This window comes from Salvelinus fontinalis, unplaced genomic scaffold (genome assembly GCF_029448725.1).
Source record: "Salvelinus fontinalis isolate EN_2023a unplaced genomic scaffold, ASM2944872v1 scaffold_1620, whole genome shotgun sequence".
NCBI lineage: Eukaryota > Metazoa > Chordata > Actinopteri > Salmoniformes > Salmonidae > Salvelinus > Salvelinus fontinalis.
In genome coordinates this window covers 8,501-28,389 of record NW_026601829.1, presented here as the reverse complement: position 1 = coordinate 28,389, position 19,889 = coordinate 8,501, and the positions used below count along the sequence as shown (strand labels likewise).

Here is a 19,889-nt window from a genome sequence, read left to right as displayed (position 1 = left end):
TGTCAGATGATATCCTATATCAATGCATTTTATTGCATGTCTGTCAGATGATATCATATATCAATGCATTTTATTGCATGTCTGTCAGATGATATCCTGTATCAATGCATTTTATGCATATCTGTCAGATGATATCCTGTATCAATGCATTTTATGCATATCTGTCAGATGATTTTCTGTATCAATGCATTTTATTGCATGTCTGTCAGATGATATCCTGTATCAATGCATTTTATTGCATGTCTGTCAGATGATATCCTGTATCAATGCATTTTATGCATATCTGTCAGATGATTTTCTGTATCAATGCATTTTATTGCATGTCTGTCAGATGATATCCTGTATCAATGCATTTTATTGCATATCTGTCAGATGATATCCTGTATCAATGCATTTTATTGCATGTCTGTCAGATGATATCCTGTATCAATGCATTTTATTGCATATCTGTCAGATGATATCCTGTATCAATGCATTTTATTGCATGTCTGTCAGATGATATCCTGTATCAATGCATTTTATGCATGTCTGTCAGATGATATCCTATATCAATGCATTTTATGCATGTCTGTCAGATGATATCCTGTATCAATGCATTTTATTGCATGTCTGTCAGATGATATCCTGTATCAATGCATTTTATTGCATGTCTGTCAGATGATATCCTGTATCAATGCATTTTATTGCATGTCTGTCAGATGATATCCTGTATCAATGCCTTTTATGCATGTCTGTCAGATGATAGCCTGTATCAATGCACTTTATTGCATGTCTGTCAGATGATATCCTATATCAATGCCTTTTATTGCATGTCTGTCAGATGATATCCTGTATCAATGCATTTTATTGCATGTCTGTCAGATGATATCCTATATCAATGCATTTTATTGCATGTCTGTCAGATGATATCCTATATCAATGCCTTTTATTGCATGTCTGTCAGATGATATCCTGTATCAATGCATTTTATTGCATGTCTGTCAGATGATATCCTATATCAATGCATTTTATTGCATGTCTGTCAGATGATATCCTATATCAATGCATTTTATTGCATGTCTGTCAGATGATATCCTATATCAATGCCTTTTATTGCATGTCTGTCAGATGATATCCTGTATCAATGCATTTTATTGCATGTCTGTCAGATGATATCCTATATCAATGCATTTTATTGCATGTCTGTCAGATGATATCCTGTATCAATTCATTTATTGCATGTCTGTCAGATGAAATCCTATATCAATGCATTTTATGCATGTCTGTCCGATGATATCCTGTATCAATGCATTTTATTGCATGTCTGTCAGATGATATCCTGTATCAATGCATTTTATTGCATGTCTGTCAGATGATATCCTGTATCAATGCATTTTATACATGTCTGTCAGATGATGTACTGTATCAATGCATTTTATATATGTCTGTCAGATGATATCCTGTATCAATGCATTTTATACATGTCTGTCAGATGATATCCTATATCAATGCATTTTATACATATCTGTCAGATGATATCCTGTATCAATGCATTTTATTGCATATCTGTCAGATGATATCCTGTATCAATGCATTTTATTGCATGTCCGTCAGATGATATCCTGTATCAATGCATTTTATTGCATGTCTGTCAGATGATATCCTGTATCAATGCATTTTATGCATGTCTGTCAGATGATATCCTATATCAATGCATTTTATGCATGTCTGTCAGATGATATCCTGTATCAATGCATTTTATACATGTCTGTCAGATGATGTACTGTATCAATGCATTTTATATATGTCTGTCAGATGATATCCTGTATCAATGCATTTTATACATGTCTGTCAGATGATATCCTATATCAATGCATTTTATACATATCTGTCAGATGATATCCTGTATCAATGCATTTTATTGCATATCTGTCAGATGATATCCTGTATCAATGCATTTTATTGCATGTCCGTCAGATGATATCCTGTATCAATGCATTTTATGCATGTCTGTCAGATTATATCCTATATCAATGCATTTTATGCATATCTGTCAGATGATATCCTGTATCAATGCATTTTATGCATATCTGTCAGATGATTTCCTGTATCAATGCATTTTATTGCATGTCTGTCAGATGATATCCAGTATCAATGCATTTTATTGCATATCTGTCAGATGATATCCTATATCAATGCCTTTTATGCATGTCTGTCAGATGATATCCTATATCAATGCATTTTATTGCATGTCTGTCAGATGATATCCTATATCAATGCATTTTATTGCATGTCTGTCAGATGATATCCTGTATCAATGCATTTTATGCATATCTGTCAGATGATATCCTGTATCAATGCATTTTATTGCATGTCTGTCAGATGATATCCTGTATCAATGCATTTTATTGCATATCTGTCAGATGATATCCTGTATCAATGCATTTTATTGCATGTCTGTCAGATGATATCCTGTATCAATGCATTTTATGCATGTCTGTCAGATGATATCCTATATCAATGCATTTTATGCATGTCTGTCAGATGATATCCTGTATCAATGCATTTTATTGCATGTCTGTCAGATGATATGCTGTATCAATGCATTTTATTGCATATCTGTCAGATGATATCCTGTATCAATGCATTTTATTGCATGTCTGTCAGATGATATCCTGTATCAATGCCTTTTATGCATGTCTGTCAGATGATATCCTGTATCAATGCACTTTATTGCATGTCTGTCAGATGATATCCTATATCAATGCATTTTATTGCATGTCTGTCAGATGATATCCTGTATCAATGAATTTTATTGCATGTCTGTCAGATGATATCCTATATCAATGCATTTTATTGCATATCTGTCAGATGATATCCTGTATCAATGCATTTTATTGCATATCTGTCAGATGATATCCTGTATCAATGCATTTTATTGCATGTCCGTCAGATGATATCCTGTATCAATGCATTTTATGCATGTCTGTCAGATTATATCCTATATCAATGCATTTTATGCATATCTGTCAGATGATATCCTGTATCAATGCATTTTATGCATATCTGTCAGATGATTTCCTGTATCAATGCATTTTATAGCATGTCTGTCAGATCATATCCTGTATCAATGCATTTTATTGCATGTCTGTCAGATGATATCCTGTATCAATGCATTTTATTGCATATATGTCAGATGATATCCTGTATCAATGCATTTTATTGCATGTCTGTCAGATGATTTCCTGTATCAATGCATTTTATTGCATGTCTGTCAGATGATATCCTATATCAATGCATTTTATACATGTCTGTCAGATGATATCCTGTATCAATGCATTTTATTGCATGTCTGTCAGATGATTTCCTGTATCAATGCATTTTATTGCATGTCTGTCAGATGATGTACTGTATCAATGCATTTTATGCATGTCTGTCAGATGATGTACTGTTCTCTCTCTCTCACTTTTGATAACTATTTTCATAAACACTCAGTAGTCCTTCAATTTCCACCTAGCAGCTGTATAAACATTAAACACACACACACGTTCTTCTGGAATAGAACGTCAGTTAATTAAATGTGCAATTTTCCCTTTAACGTAAACAACGTTCTGCCTCTTTGGTGCAGGACCTTGCAACCTACTTGGAGAAAGTGGACCTGGAAAACTACGATAAGTGCCACGAGTTGAGGAGCGCCTTCATGAAGAAGAATAGACTGGTGTTGATACGAGCGGCCAAATCAGGGAATAAGGTGAGCATTATTTAACAACCTTGTAAGCGAGCAGAGAGACATGTCTCTGAATCTCTGAATCAAAAGGTCTGTCTGTTTGCTTGACAAACCTGGGTTTCAAATATCATTTGATTTCTTTCAAAAACCTTAAGAGTTTGATCGAAAACCAGCCTTGAATGCCAGATGAGTGGGGTTTGCACTTTTGGGAATGTTCCATTGTTTCCATTGTACCAGGAAAGCTCTATCAAGCACAGCCTAAACTCAGGTCAGGAGCATTACTGTAAATGAAACAGCCATATGTAATGTCGGCATGTGAAGAGAAAACCATAGAATGAGAAAATGATCAAACAGACAAAGCTCCTCATACATGTGCAATGCATCAATTATTCAAACATTCCAAATGTCAATTTGAATGGAGATGTCTGTTCTACTAACTCACATTCTATGGTTGAAACTCAGAAGACAGATGCCGTCACATAGCTTGTCTTGAGCTATTTCTCAACGAACACAAAGGAGTGCGATCTGGGAAAATGAGCTGAGTTGGACTGTCAGTCGTCCAGACAAAGTGTTTCTCAACCTCTGGTCTGTAGACCGGCGCTGGCCCCTGGGAGAATGCTGACCGGTCAGTCAGATAGTCAGCTCACAGAGATTTAGTCAATTCTCAAGTGATTGTTTTAATTCAAGAGGTCAAGTTGACCTCTGAAAAGTGGGAGTGGAGGTCAAATAGAAAAAATGTCAGTAGGTGTTCCAGGTCAGAGTTGGTCCTAAGCTTGCTGCTCCATGGTATGAAAGAAACTGACAAACTGGTCTGGACTAAAGTATCACATAACTAAGACCCTTCATTCAATATCTTTCTCAGTTAGTCTCCAGCTTGTCTTCAGTGTGTATAAAGCTTTGGGCTCATTCACTCAACTAAACTTTAGACACTAAACTGTAGATTCTGAATTGTTAAAGTTTAAAACATTTTCTTGCTTGGAAAGGTGACAAACTCTTGAAGTCAGCAGGTTTGGTCTTTCTCTCTCTGAGACTGCAAATATGTGATTATCAAAGCGGCCAGAGCTAGTGTAATTATGGGCTTTCAAGGCCTTGAGACTTCACAGAGGTGGATGCAGTATGCTAACAGGCCGGCCATAGAAGAGGTTGTCTTTGAAGAATGTCTGTCTGTCTGTCTGTCCGTCCGTCCGTCCGTCCGTCCGTCCGTCCGTCCGTCCGTCCGTCCACTAATATGTGTGTGTGTGTGTGTGTGTGTGTGTGTGTGTGTGTGTGTGTGTGTGTGTGTGTGTGTGTGTGTGTGTGTGTGTGTGTGTGTGTGTGTGTGTGTGTGTGTGTGTGTGTGTGTGTGTGTGTGTCTGCCTGTCTGCCTGTCTGCCTGTCTGCCTGTTCGTCTGTCTGTGGCGTAAAGAACCCATAGACACAGGGGTAAAGAACCATTTACTATCAATCTCACAACCTTCTGGTTTCAAGGTAAACATGCTAAACAGCAGGGTTCAGCTCAATTCCATTTAAATTCAGGAAGTAAACGGAAAATCCTACTTCATTCCAATTGTCCACAATAAAAAAAGTAATGAGACTAAATTGAAATGGAATTGATCCCAACCTTGTGCTTACTACAGTCACAATCCATGAGCGATGACAGGGGTGTAATGCTTGGTTGGTATGCAGGCCTCAACTCTCCATCACCAGAGGAAATGGATCAGATCCAGCATCTGTTATGGGTTAAAGCCCCAGTCCCTCCTCTGGGTTAAAGCCCCAGTCCCGCCTCTGGGTTAAAGCCTCAGTCACGCCTCTGGGTTAAAGCCCCAGTCCCTCCTCTGGGTTAAAGCCCCAGTCCCTCCTCTGGGTTAAAGCCCCAGTCCCTCCTCTGGGTTAAAGCCCCAGTCCCTCCTATGGGTTAAAGCCCCAGTCCCTCCTCTGGGTTAAAGCCCCAGTCCCTCCTCTGGGTTAAAGCCCCAGTCCCTCCTCTGGGTTAAAGCCCCAGTCCCTCCTCTGGGTTAAAGCCCCAGTCCCTCCTCTGGGTTAAGGCCTCAGTCCCTCCTCTGGGTTAAAGCCCCAGTCCCTCCTCTGGGTTAAAGCCCCAGTCCCTCCTCTGGGTTAAAGCCCCAGTCCCTCCTATGGGTTACTGACTGTGTGGTTATGAGACGGTCCGTCTAAGCTCCAGTACCTATCACACACACACACACACACACACACACACACACACACACACACACACACACACACACACACACACACACACACACACACACACACACACACATAAACACACACACATACATAAACACACACACATAAACACATAAACACACACACAGACATAAACACACACACAGTTCTGGGTCACTCTTCATCATAACCCCTGCATTTGAGAAGTTGGAGATTTCAGATGGTAAGGGAATGGATGGACTGATACAGGAGGGGATGGATGGACTGATACAGGAGGGAATGGATGGACTGATACAGGAGCGAATGGATGGACTGATACAGGAGGGAATGGATGGACTGATACAGGAGGGAATGGATGGACTGATACAGGAGAGAATGGATGGACTGATACAGGAGGGCATGGATGGACTGATACAGGAGGGCATGGATGGACTGATACAGGAGGGCATGGATTTACTGATACAGTAGGGAATGGATGGACTGATACAGGAGAGAATGGATGGACTGATACAGGAGAGAATGGATGGACTGATACAGGAGAGAATGGATGTACTGATACAGGAGAGAATGGATGTACTGATACAGGAGAGAATGGATGTACTGATACAGGAGGGAATGGATGGACTGATACAGGAGAGAATGGATGGACTGATACAGGAGGGCATGGATGGACTGATACAGGAGGGCATGGATGGACTGATACAGGAGAGAATGGATGGACTGATACAGGAGAGAATGGATGGACTGATACAGGAGGGCATGGATGGACTGATACAGGAGGGCATGGATGGACTGATACAGGAGGGAATGGATGGACTGATACAGGAGAGAATGGAAGGACTGATACAGGAGAGAATGGATGGACTGATACAGGAGAGAATGGATGGACTGATACAGGAGGGAATGGATGGACTGATACAGGAGGGCATGGATGGACTGATACAGGAGGGAATGGATGGACTGATACAGGAGAGAATGGATGGACTGATACAGGAGGGCATGGATGGACTGATACAGGAGGGCATGGATGGACTGATACAGGAGGGCATGGATTTACTGATACAGTAGGGAATGGATGGACTGATACAGGAGAGAATGGATGGACTGATACAGGAGAGGATGGATGGACTGATACAGGAGAGAATGGATGTACTGATACAGGAGAGAATGGAAGGACTGATACAGGAGGGAATGGATGGACTGATACAGGAGGGAATGGATGGACTGATACAGGAGAGAATGGATGGACTGATACAGGAGAGAATGGATGGACTGATACAGGAGGGCATGGATGGACTGATACAGGAGGGAATGGATGGACTGATACAGGAGAGAATGGAAGGACTGATACAGGAGAGAATGGATGGACTGATACAGGAGAGAATGGATGGACTGATACAGGAGGGAATGGATGGACTGATACAGGAGGGCATGGATGGACTGATACAGGAGGGAATGGATGGACTGATACAGGAGAGAATGGATGGACTGATACAGGAGAGAATGGATGGACTGATACAGGAGAGAATGGATGGACTGATACAGGAGGGCATGGATGGACTGATACAGGAGGGCATGGATGGACTGATACAGGAGGGTATGGATTTACTGATACAGTAGGGAATGGATGGACTGATACAGGAGAGAATGGATGGACTGATACAGGAGGGGATGGATGGACTGATACAGGAGGGCATGGATTTACTGATACAGGAGAGAATGGATGGACTGATACAGGAGGGGATGGATGGACTGATACAGGAGAGAATGGATGGACTGATACAGGAGAGAATGGATGGACTGATACAGGAGAGAATGGATGGACTGATACAGGAGGGAATGGATGGACTGATACAGGAGGGGATGGATGGACTGATACAGGAGGGAATGGATGGACTGATACAGGAGGGGATGGATGGACTGATACAGGAGGGAATGGATGGACTGATACAGGAGAGAATGGATGGACTGATACAGGAGGGGATGGATGGACTGATACAGGAGAGAATGGATGGACTGATACAGGAGGGGATGGATGGACTGATACAGGAGGGGATGGATGGACTGATACAGGAGGGAATGGATGGACTGATACAGGAGAGAATGGATGGACTGATACAGGAGGGGATGGATGGACTGATACAGGAGAGAATGGATGGACTGATACAGTAGGGAATGGATGGACTGATACAGGAGAGAATGGATGGACTGATACAGGAGGGGATGGATGGACTGATACAGGAGGGCATGGATTTACTGATACAGGAGAGAATGGATGGACTGATACAGGAGAGAATGGATGGACTGATACAGGAGGGAATGGATGGACTGATACAGGAGGGAATGGATGGACTGATACAGGAGAGAATGGATGGACTGATACAGGAGAGAATGGATGGACTGATACAGGAGAGAATGGATGTACTGATACAGGAGAGAATGGATGGACTGATACAGGAGGGCATGGATGGACTGATACAGGAGAGCATGGATGGACTGATACAGGAGAGAATGGATGGACTGATACAGGAGGGCATGGATGGACTGATACAGGAGGGCATGGATGGACTGATACAGGAGGGAATGGATGGACTGATACAGGAGAGAATGGAAGGACTGATACAGGAGAGAATGGATGGACTGATACAGGAGAGAATGGATGGACTGTTACAGGAGAGAATGGATGGACTGATACAGGAGAGAATGGATGGACTGATACAGGAGGGCATGGATGGACTGATACAGGAGGGAATGGATGGACTGATACAGGAGAGAATGGAAGGACTGATACAGGAGAGAATGGATGGACTGATACAGGAGAGAATGGATGGACTGATACAGGAGGGAATGGATGGACTGATACAGGAGGGCATGGATGGACTGATACAGGAGGGAATGGATGGACTGATACAGGAGGGAATGGATGGACTGATACAGGAGGGAATTGATGGACTGATACAGGAGGGCATGGATGTACTGATACAGGAGAGAATGGATGGACTGATACAGGAGAGAATGGATGGACTGATACAGGAGAGAATGGATGGACTGATACAGGAGGGAATGGATGGACTGATACAGGAGAGAATGGATGGACTGATACAGGAGGGGATGGATGGACTGATACAGGAGGGAATGGATGGACTGATACAGGAGGGCGTGGATGGACTGATACAGGAGGGGATGGATGGACTGATACAGGAGGGAATGGATGGACTGATACAGGAGGGCATGGATGGACTGATACAGGAGGGCATGGATGGACTGATACAGGAGAGAATGGATGGACTGATACAGGAGGGCATGGATGGACTGATACAGGAGAGAATGGATGGACTGATACAGGAGAGAGGATGGATGGACTGATACAGGAGGGAATGGATGTACTGATACAGGAGGGAATGGATGGACTGATACAGGAGAGAATGGATGGACTGATACAGGAGGGCATGGATGGACTGATACAGGAGGGAATGGATGGACTGATACAGGAGAGAATGGATGGACTGATACAGGAGGGGTTGGATGGACTGATACAGGAGGGGATGGATGTACTGATACAGGAGAGAATGGATGTACTGATACAGGAGTGAATGGATGGACTGATACAGGAGGGCATGGATGGACTGATACAGGAGGGCATGGATGGACTGATACAGGAGAGAATGGATGGACTGATACAGGAGAGAATGGATGTACTGATACAGGAGAGAATGGATGGACTGATACAGGAGGGCATGGATGGACTGATACAGGAGAGCATGGATGGACTGATACAGGAGAGAATGGATGGACTGATACAGGAGGGCATGGATGGACTGATACAGGAGGGCATGGATGGACTGATACAGGAGGGCATGGATGGACTGATACAGGAGAGCATGGATGGACTGATACAGGAGAGAATGGATGGACTGATACAGGAGGGCATGGATGGACTGATACAGGAGGGCATGGATGGACTGATACAGGAGGGAATGGATGGACTGATACAGGAGAGAATGGAAGGACTGATACAGGAGAGAATGGATGGACTGATACAGGAGAGAATGGATGGACTGTTACAGGAGAGAATGGATGGACTGATACAGGAGAGAATAGATGGACTGATACAGGAGGGCATGGATGGACTGATACAGGAGGGAATGGATGGACTGATACAGGAGAGAATGGAAGGACTGATACAGGAGAGAATGGATGGACTGATACAGGAGAGAATGGATGGACTGATACAGGAGGGAATGGATGGACTGATACAGGAGGGCATGGATGGACTGATACAGGAGGGAATGGATGGACTGATACAGGAGGGAATGGATGGACTGATACAGGAGGGAATTGATGGACTGATACAGGAGGGCATGGATGTACTGATACAGGAGAGAATGGATGGACTGATACAGGAGAGAATGGATGGACTGATACAGGAGGGAATGGATGGACTGATACAGGAGAGAATGGATGGACTGATACAGGAGGGAATGGATGGACTGATACAGGAGAGAATGGATGGACTGATACAGGAGGGGTTGGATGGACTGATACAGGAGGGAATGGATGGACTGATACAGGAGGGAATGGATGGACTGATACAGGAGAGAATGGATGGACTGATACAGGAGGGGATGGATGGACTGATACAGGAGGGGATGGATGTACTGATACAGGAGGGTAACTGTTGATTGATAACTGCTAAGTCACAGTGTGAATGGGTGTGTATTTCTATGGTGTTTCTCTGATAGTCTCAAAATCCAGTCTTCAGATTCTTATTTAAAAGAGACTGTGAAGTTAACCTTTTTCATATTCATGTCCTCAAAAGGCCTATTTCATATTGAAAGCATTTAGGACTGTATGAATGTGTGCAGGTGGGGCTGAGGTCCCCTTGGCCCAGATCAAGGACAGTGGGAAAATTCTCAAGAAATGTGGAAGATTCCAAAGTGGTGAAATAGAATGTATTACTAACAAATGAGGAGACTGGAGAGTTGGCCAACGCCACGACTTGAGCAGATGTCAGAGGAAGGGAGGTCTGTGTGTGTGTGTGTGTGTGTGTGTGTGTGTGTGTGTGTGTGTGTGTGTGTGTGTGTGTGTGTGTGTGTGTGTGTGTGTGTGTGTGTGTGTGTGTGTGTGTGTGTGTGTGTGTGTGTGTGTGTGTGTGTGTGTGTGTGTGTGTGTGTGTCACTTTTTCCCCTCTCCTAAAAACAGTGACCAGGCAGGAGAGGAGCGTGAGTCAGACTGCTTAGCTCACAGCTTTATTTTAATGCAGCAGCCCTCAACAGCTTGGAAAGACTTTTGAAGTTGAACTATATGCTGGCCTGTACACTTCCATTAAACACTGAACATGTCAGGTTCTCTGTGGTTCTGACTCTGGAACTGGGTTTTAAACTGGGTTTTGACAGGCACTCCACTTCCTAGAGTCAGGCTGGTCTGTATGTAGTATGAATATATCTGACATGCACTCAAAAATGTCAGCAGGGTGGAAATAAACATAATAAACTTGATAAAATAGAGAAAGTCCCACACTCCACCAGCCAATAGACAACGTCTACATGTAATACTGCTGGGGTTGGGAGGCTAGATAGACGTTGTTAAGCTTCACTACACAGTTCTTACATATACTGGCTCCTGGCAAGACGCCGGATGCCATGAACACCAAGCACACCACTGGAACAATAGGCTGTATAAATAAAGTTTTTACAAAAACAAACAGAGGGACAAAAGTAAACATCTGTGAACTTTCATTATGTCGCTGGAAGATTTAATCAGTGAGGAACCCTGAAGATAATGAAACTAAGGAGACGCGTTAATAATCATACATGTTTGCTATGGTTCAACATGTTTGTTGTTATGGTGCAAAATATTTGTCCCACATGCTCCCCCCCTCCCCCACATACACACACATACATACACACATCCACACTGTCCAGGGAGAAACTTTAGTATTTGTGTATTTCTTAAATCAACGTATTCCAGGATGTAACCTACTTATTGTTTTTGTGCACTCTAGTTTCCTGTTTGGTTTTGGTTTGTTTAGGGAGGAGGTTTTTATCAGGGAGAGTTGTGTGAAGTAAGCAGTTGGTTGTGCTGGCCCTAGCACTCTCAAGACAAACCAAAGGGCTTTCCGCACATTTGGTTTGCCAACTTTTATTTCTGTCTCTGTCTGGTCGCCGGGTCACCTGAAACAGCAGAGAGCTCAATGCTGAGCGGATGGAACCAGACCGGGGTTCAAATTCTATTTGAAATACTTTCAAATACTTTATATGTGCTTGGTTCCATTGTTTGTTGCCATGGAACCAATAGTGAAGAGCAAACCCTTCCCACCTGGCACTCTGCACCAGGCCGACTCAAATGCTCAAATTATTTTAAATATTTCAAATAGTAGTTGAACCCAGGTCTGGATGGAACAACAGTCAGCTTTTGGCCCGTAGAAAGTAGAAACCTATTTAACATTCACAACAGACACCCCTGTAATACAGACTCCAAAGTCCACAAACACTAACAAAGAAACGTCTATGTAAAACATTTGTCATCATTTCTGCTCAAAGCTGTGGATATTTGCATGTTCTGTGATGCATTGCATTTACACACCTGTTTTATGGCGCTTTAAAAGCTATTTGTAGTGTAGCTTCTAAAGCTACAGTATTGTAGTTTAGCTTCTAAAGCTACAGTATTGTAGTTTAGCTTCTAAAGCTACAGTATTGTAGTTTTGAGTTGGCGCTGTTGTCGTGCAGTGTGAAAGGACAGAGAGGGTTTGACCAGGATGTTAAGAGCTACTTGGATGCCCCTGCACTCCCTCCCTGGTAACCCTGTTTATCTCTCTGGCTTGGCCTCAGTAGAAGGTATGTCAATAGGAACAAAGATGGTCTTCAGACTAGTTCAGCCAGTGCATGTCCCAGCACTGCCACCGAGACAGAGCTTTTAGTTCTCGCTCTAATCTGTTGTACTCAGTGCTCTGAATAGAATAGAATGTATGTCCTTTCTGTCCTATTCTTACATATTTGATTATTTTCTAATCTATTCTATTCTCCACCCTGGGCCTATAGTTTCTTAACTCCGCAGTTTTGTACAGTGGTTTCTTAGATTCAGACCTTTCTGATACGTAATCTCAATTCTATTATTTTCCCCATCCTGGCCCTAGTTTCTTAACTCCACTGTGGGACTGTTTCGTACAGTGGTTTTGGAGATTCCCACCTTTCTGATCCTTAATCTAAATTCTATTCCCCATCCTGGCCCTAGTTTTGAACAGTGGTTTTGTAGATGACTCTCAGTGTGACATCATTATCCATCTGCTTTTTCTTCTTTCCTGGTTTTGACATTTAATTGACAGCAAGAATTCTCTGTTGAAAATGTTTGATAGGAATTCTGTAGTATTGGATTCTGTAGTTATCTCCAGCGCTATTCTAAGGTTGGCACTCAGCAATGTATTCATAATTCCCTGTTTCTAATTATTACGTCTGTGGTGGAATCCAAGTTGTTTAGGCGGAGAACTAAAAGGCAAAATGAACATACATTCTTTGGCGTTGGCTGTTTGATTACAGCACCTTGGTTAGTGGCAGTGTTTTCTTTTGATTCTAGGTTTTATAGTAATTAAGGAATGATCGACAGCTCTCCAGGTTCTGTGCCTTTGTTCTAATGTTCTAAGCTCTGTGTTCTCCTGGTTCCCAGGTCCATGATGTCAAGTTCCAGGCTCAGAACCTGGAGGAGAAGGAGGCTTGGATTAAGGCCTTTAGTGACGGCATCAACAGAGCAAAGAATAAGATATTTGACGAGGTGAAGTGTTTTCCTTAATGCTAAAAAGCATGTTTCGTAACCAGTGTGGTATAAGCATAGCCTGGTCCCAGATCGGTTTGTGTTGTCTTGCCAACTCCTATGGTCATTCCAAACATGATCTGGGACCAGGCTAGTATAAGCACTATCTTTATTACAATCCCAGGCACAAGACATGTTTGGAACCCCTGGAAACCAGTGGTTGAAAGTGTTGGACACTAGTGTACCAGTGCTCCAATATCAAACCTTTCCTCTGTTTTCTCTTCTGATGTTGGTGCCAACTTTTTCTCCTTTTTGTTGATGGTTGTTTTCCCAGGTGAAGATAGATGAGACCAGTCAGCTGGAGCATGCGACACGCACAAGGGCGAAAGGAAACCGTAACAGAAGACCACCGACCAGGATACACATGAAAGAGGTGTGTGTGTGTGTGTGTGTGTGTGTGTGTGTGTGTGTGTGTGTGTGTGTGTGTGTGTGTGTGTGTGTGTGTGTGTGTGTGTGTGTGTGTGTGTGTGTGTGTGTGTGTGTGTGTGTGATGCTGATAAATGCGTCATGTTGTACTATGTGTTTATAGAATTCATAGGAATAAGATGTCTCTTAAACCTCTCCCCTCATCTTCCAGGTTGCCAACGTCTCATCAGACGGCATTCTCCGTCATGACCTGGACGCGGTGGACGCCAGCATACCCAACGGGACACACCACATCACCACAGACACCACTGACACTCCCAAAAAGGCTGTGAAGCCCCCCATGCCCCCCACGTCCAAACCCAGCGAGGCCCCAGAGGAGTGTCAGACCACCCAGAGCCCTGACGAAGGTCTGCCGTCTGAAACGGAGCCCAGTCCCCAGAAGGTCCTGGAGCCCCCCATGCCGCCCTCCAAAGAGGTCGAGACGGCTGCTGCTTCTGCAGGGGACCAACTCTCTGATGAGACTAGCACTGACAGAAGCCCAGAGAAAAAGGTTGCATTTTTAAAACAGTTTAGTACATATTCTGTTTCACATGCACATGCGTATCAGTGGAGGCTGCTGAGCGGAGGACGGCTCATAATAATGGCTATATTTGGTACCATTCCACTCCAGTCATTACCACGAGCCTGTCCTCCCCAATTAAGGTGCCACCAACCTCCTGTGGTACGCATGTCCAAACGCATCCACACACACATCTGTGGTGAACACAGGCGCACACACACACAAACACACACACTTGTCATATGATATATGTTCACATAACCATTGTTATTCTTTTGTCCAGGTCCTGAAGCCTCCTATGCCGCCCTCCAAAGAGGCCAAGCCCACAGTGTCTGCCGAGGACCAACCACCTGAGGAGACCGCCCCTGAGAAAGAGGTGCATGTCATTTGTTGTTTGACCCTCGTCTTTCCATGTATTTTACAATGTGTTGTAACAACCATATGAAAGATGTTAAGTTAATAACATTTGATTTGATTTCAAGGTCCTGAAGCCTCCCATGCCGCCCTCCAAAGACACCAAGCCCGCAGCTCCAGCCGGAGACCAGCCCCCCAGGAACACCAGCCCCGAGGGCAGCCCAGAGCAGTGCTTCGAGTCTGGGGTCGAGTCAGCACCACCACCCACCCCTCCCGGCAAACCCATCGGCGGCTCCACAGACAACCTGGCCGAGGCCTCCCAATCCAGCCAGGAACACAGGCCGCCCACCCCACCGTCCAAAGACAAGAAGCCCACTCAGACAGCCGTGCAGGAGGGTACAGAGGAGGCTAGTGGGAGGAGGAAGAAAAGTGAAGAGGATGAGGCAGAGGAGAAGGAGGAAGAGGGTTCTGAAACGATTGCATCTGACGTTCAACAAAGCAGTATCCCTGAGGGGGCTGAGGATGAGGAGGAGTCTCCTTCCTCTCAGCTTACAACACCCATGACCCCCCTAGAGGTCAAAGTTGAACCCTCTGTGACTGACCACCCAGAGGTCACCACCACCACCATAGAAGAAGAGACGCAGAAAGTTGCCGAGCCCATGGCTCAAGAACAAAAGTCTGCCCCTTGTGGTGGAGTGGATATATCACCCAATGAAGAACCTCAGACAATGAAGTCTTCCCAACTCACAGTAACGCCGTCAGTTCAGACACCGGAGCCAATCAAAAAGAGCCCTGGCCCTCCCGGACCTCCCATAAAGAAGAAGCCCGTCGTCCTCCCTCCTCCCAAAGCAGTGGTGGTGGCTCAAGACGTCCACCTAAGCGAGCCTAAGAACCAAGCGACAGACAAAACCAAGAACAACATCATCACCACCACACCAGGAGAGAAAGTCAACTCTATCACTTCACCAACACCAGCCGTGGTGACCACAACCAGCCCGACTGAAGAAACAGAGGACCTGAAAGTTCCTGTGGTCGTTGCGACTAAGTCTGAGTTCCCAGTCGTAGTTCTCTCTCTGAGTGACCCTGAGCCAGACAGCTCCTGCTCCAGCCCCGTGTCCTGCCACCTCTCCCCGGAAAAGAAGAGTGAGCGTGAGGAGGAAAAGTCAGTCGACAGCGGCCAACACTCGGACATCGATGTCGACGAAGAATGGTCAGAGAGCAGGGACACTTTGGCGGCCTCCACCGCTGCCCTAATGGGCAGCCAAGCTGGCCTGGACGCGCTGATGGATGAGAGTCAAGACGGAGACACGGAGACCCCCAACAGCTTGGGACTCAGCACTGTGGAGGACTGCCCTTCTACGACCCAGACCCCCCAGGACAATCCCTCTGGCCTACACCCCACCTTCCTCCAGGTGAGGGTCAGTCAGGCCTCCCATTGTCCCCCCATCCCCTTCAAACCCTTAGCCAAACTCATGTCCACCTCTTTGGGGGATCTCCTCTCTGAGGCCTCATTGGGTGAAAACGTGAAACAGCCAATCACAGACGTGGCCGTGACAAAGGCCACCGTGGGTCCTCAAGACTTGACAGATCTTGAAAATGAAGTGGCCCTGGAGCTGGAAAATACAGGGGAGCTCCTGGGGAGCTTCGTCCCCAAAGGGAGCACCGAGGTTGGGCAGAACTCGGCCCTAGCGGGGGGCGATGGCCTGGAGGACAGGTCGCCGGAGGAGCTGCTAGCCAGAGCCATGGAGAAGCTGAGGAAAGCAGACCAGTTCCTCAGGCAGGCCAAGTGTATGAAAGACTCAAAACATTCTGAGAATACTGCCAAGAGAAACAGCTGGTGATTGTTAAATATGAAGGAGAAGTAGGGAAAATGTATTGATTGATGGTGATGGAAAGTAGTAGCTTTGAAGGACGACAGGTGTTTTCTTATTCTGGCTGATTATGCAGCATATTTATGCAAGTGTTCTGCTGAGATTTAGCTAAGTGCAATTTTTTACACTTTCACTTTTCACCTGCAAATGCAGGTTGATTGTACTTTTTGTACTTAAACATTTTTTTAAACATTCCACATTAATCATCATCACTTTCCCAAGGATATTTACTTGAATACTTACAACCCCCGATCAAACTTTTTAATGATACATTTAAGGATGTTACAAAATGGCGTAAGTCTTAGGGGATGTCGGAAGTGCCTGCAACTTTTTGTAATCCACGTTTTGAATGGATACAGATTGGTTTCCTCTGAAGTCCTCTTTGCCAATCAAACCATGATGACATTTGAAGTAATCATGTATACGGTGGGTTGTGTTTATGTAGTTCATGAAAATATAATTTAAGTTATTTGTCTTGAATAACTACTTCCAAGTGTTAAAAGAATATTCAGGTATTTTATAAAATGCCTGAGACAAGCTCTGCCAGTCCAAATCTCAATGGCAGAGTGTACATCAAATTTGACACCACACCTATTTTACAAGCCTCCCTTCTGACCGCTAAGGGCCCCATTTATTCAACATTTGCACTTTGCATCAGGTTTCAAGATTGCGCTGTACGTTTACCATCAGGTATCAAGATTGCGCTGTACGTTTACCATCAGGTATCAAGATTGCGCAGTAAGTTTACCATCAGGTATCAAGATTGCGCTGTACGTTTACCATCAGGTATCAAGATTGCGCAGTACGTTTACCATCAGGTTTCAAGATTGCGCTGTACGTTTACCATCAGGTATCAAGATTGCGCAGTACGTTTACCATCAGGTATCAAGATTGCGCAGTAAGTTTACCATCAGGTATCAAGATTGCGCTGTACGTTTACCATCAGGTATCAAGATTGCGCAGTACGTTTACCATCAGGTTTCAAGATTGCGCTGTACGTTTACCATCAGGTATCAAGATTGCGCAGTACGTTTACCATCAGGTATCAAGATTGCGCTGTACGTTTACCATCAGGTATCAAGATTGCGCAGTAAGTTTACCATAGGGAATTGGACATAAAAGGTTCAATGAAAAGGCAAGAATAACGGTTCTGAAAGTGAATCATTTATGAAGTATGTTCGAGCTTTGGTGTTTCATCCAATAAAAACAGGTGCAAACTTTTCACCAGGTCCAAATGCATAGCAAATGTGCCCCTAACTCTGTTTTGGCAAATATCTATACAGGCTAGGTTTATATACCATTTCACAAAAGGTTTCAGACTGCACATTGCAAAACAGGAACTACATTCTTAGAAAAAAATCTAGAACCTAAGAGGGTTCTTCGGCTGTCCCAATAGGAGAACCCTTTGAATAAGCCTTTTTGGTTCCAGAAAGAACCCTTTTGATTCCAGGTAGAACCCTATTAGGTTCCATGTAGAACCCTTTCCCAGAAGAACCCAAAGAGTTCTACCTGGAACAAAAAAAGAGTTATCCTATGGGACAGCCAAAGAACCCTTTTGGAAGCCTTTTTTCTAAGAGTGTAGGCGGTATGATTACTGAGCTACTGTAAAAGTGAGTACAGAACCTATGATGCCTACTCTCACCTAGCCCCAGTAATGTTGTGTTGTATCTACTCTCACCTAGCCCCAGTAATGTTGTGTTGTATCTACTCTCACCTAGCCCCAGTAATGTTGTGTTGTATCTACTCTCACCTAGCCCCAGTAATGTTGTGTTGTATCTACTCTCACCTAGCCCCAGTAATGTTGTGTTGTATCTACTCTCACCTAACCAAAGTAACGTTGTGTTGTATCTACCCTGTGCTCTTGAAAGCAGCCCCGTTCACTTGGCTTATAAATAGGGCACACAGGAACTAGCCACTTCCTGACTGATCTCCTCTCTTCTTTAGATCTCTCTTTAGTCAGAGACCAGATCATTTGTATCACACTGAAATGCACTCCTAGGTGTTGCTATGTGCTAAAACAGACTAAGACTTAGAAGCTAAGTGGTATTGAAGGACCGTGGTATTAGACAGTTAGTGGCATCCATTTTGTTTTAAAGGGGCTTTTAAGGCTATGAAATTTTGTTTTGTCAAGTATTTTCTTACTTTATCTTAGCATTAGGTTTAACCTTGGTCTGCTTCATAGGTTTGAGGGGATTGGGTATTGACCAATTGAAACAGAAGGATCTGATCCATTTTGATGTGAACTCAAATGTGGTTCCTACCTAACATTTGTCCTTTACAAATGCATAGCAAGGATGATAATGCCTTGTCCAAGACTTTAGGAAGTAAAATATGTAAACATGATTTGTTTTATATTTTTAAATTTTAAAGTTGTACTATTAGGTCTAACAGTAGATACTATGTTAATTCATCTATTGTTATTTTGAAAATCAAATTGCACATAACACATTTTCTTATGAACTACTTAATATTTAAGTTAATAATCTTGTCACACACTCCTTGTGGTTGGTTGGTCCGTCATTAAAGAAAAATAATACATTTATCCCCACAAACTGGCTTATAGCTGTAGCTGAGTTGCAAATGTATGTTGAGGTTTGTAATATTGTTATGTAATATATTTCATTGTACAAATGCTCTTACTAATAATTGGCCTGATAAGGTTTATACGCCTGTAGACATTTTTGACACGGTTTAACATGTAGCTTTATAAAGCATGTCTGAATAAATGTTGCTTACTGTATGAAATATCTTCCAGCAGATTTGTTTGATGTGGTACAACTAATTAATTTCCATTAATCATATCCATGTTTATTTTTTTAATTGCACCTTTATTTAACTTGATAAAACATTTCATCCAAACAACACTATTGTATTTAGGATCAAACACTGGAGTTCTAGCAACTAGTGCCAACTATAGTTGTCTGCATCATTTTCTTTACACTTCCAAAAGCCTACTTCCTCTTTCTGAAGTAGATAAAGCGAACAACAGTTTCACTACAGTTCAGAAGTAAAACAGGAATCAAAATTGTATCGCGGTTGTCTCTCCAATCTCAGGCATGAA

The 19,889-nt window shown here is 43.5% G+C and overlaps 1 protein-coding gene across 1 annotated transcript; it reads left to right on the top strand.

Moving 5' to 3' along the window:
* Positions 1–3,583: 3,583 nt before the first annotated feature.
* On the top strand, positions 3,584–19,573 carry LOC129849671 (pleckstrin homology domain-containing family O member 2-like; the record flags this gene model as incomplete). The annotated part of the gene is made up of 6 exons (XM_055916483.1): positions 3,584–3,730; positions 13,535–13,639; positions 13,953–14,051; positions 14,256–14,594; positions 14,887–14,979; positions 15,086–19,573. Coding segments are annotated over 6 exons (2,496 nt in total), but the record flags the coding sequence as incomplete, so codon positions are not given.
* Between the last annotated feature and the right edge of the window lie 316 nt (positions 19,574–19,889).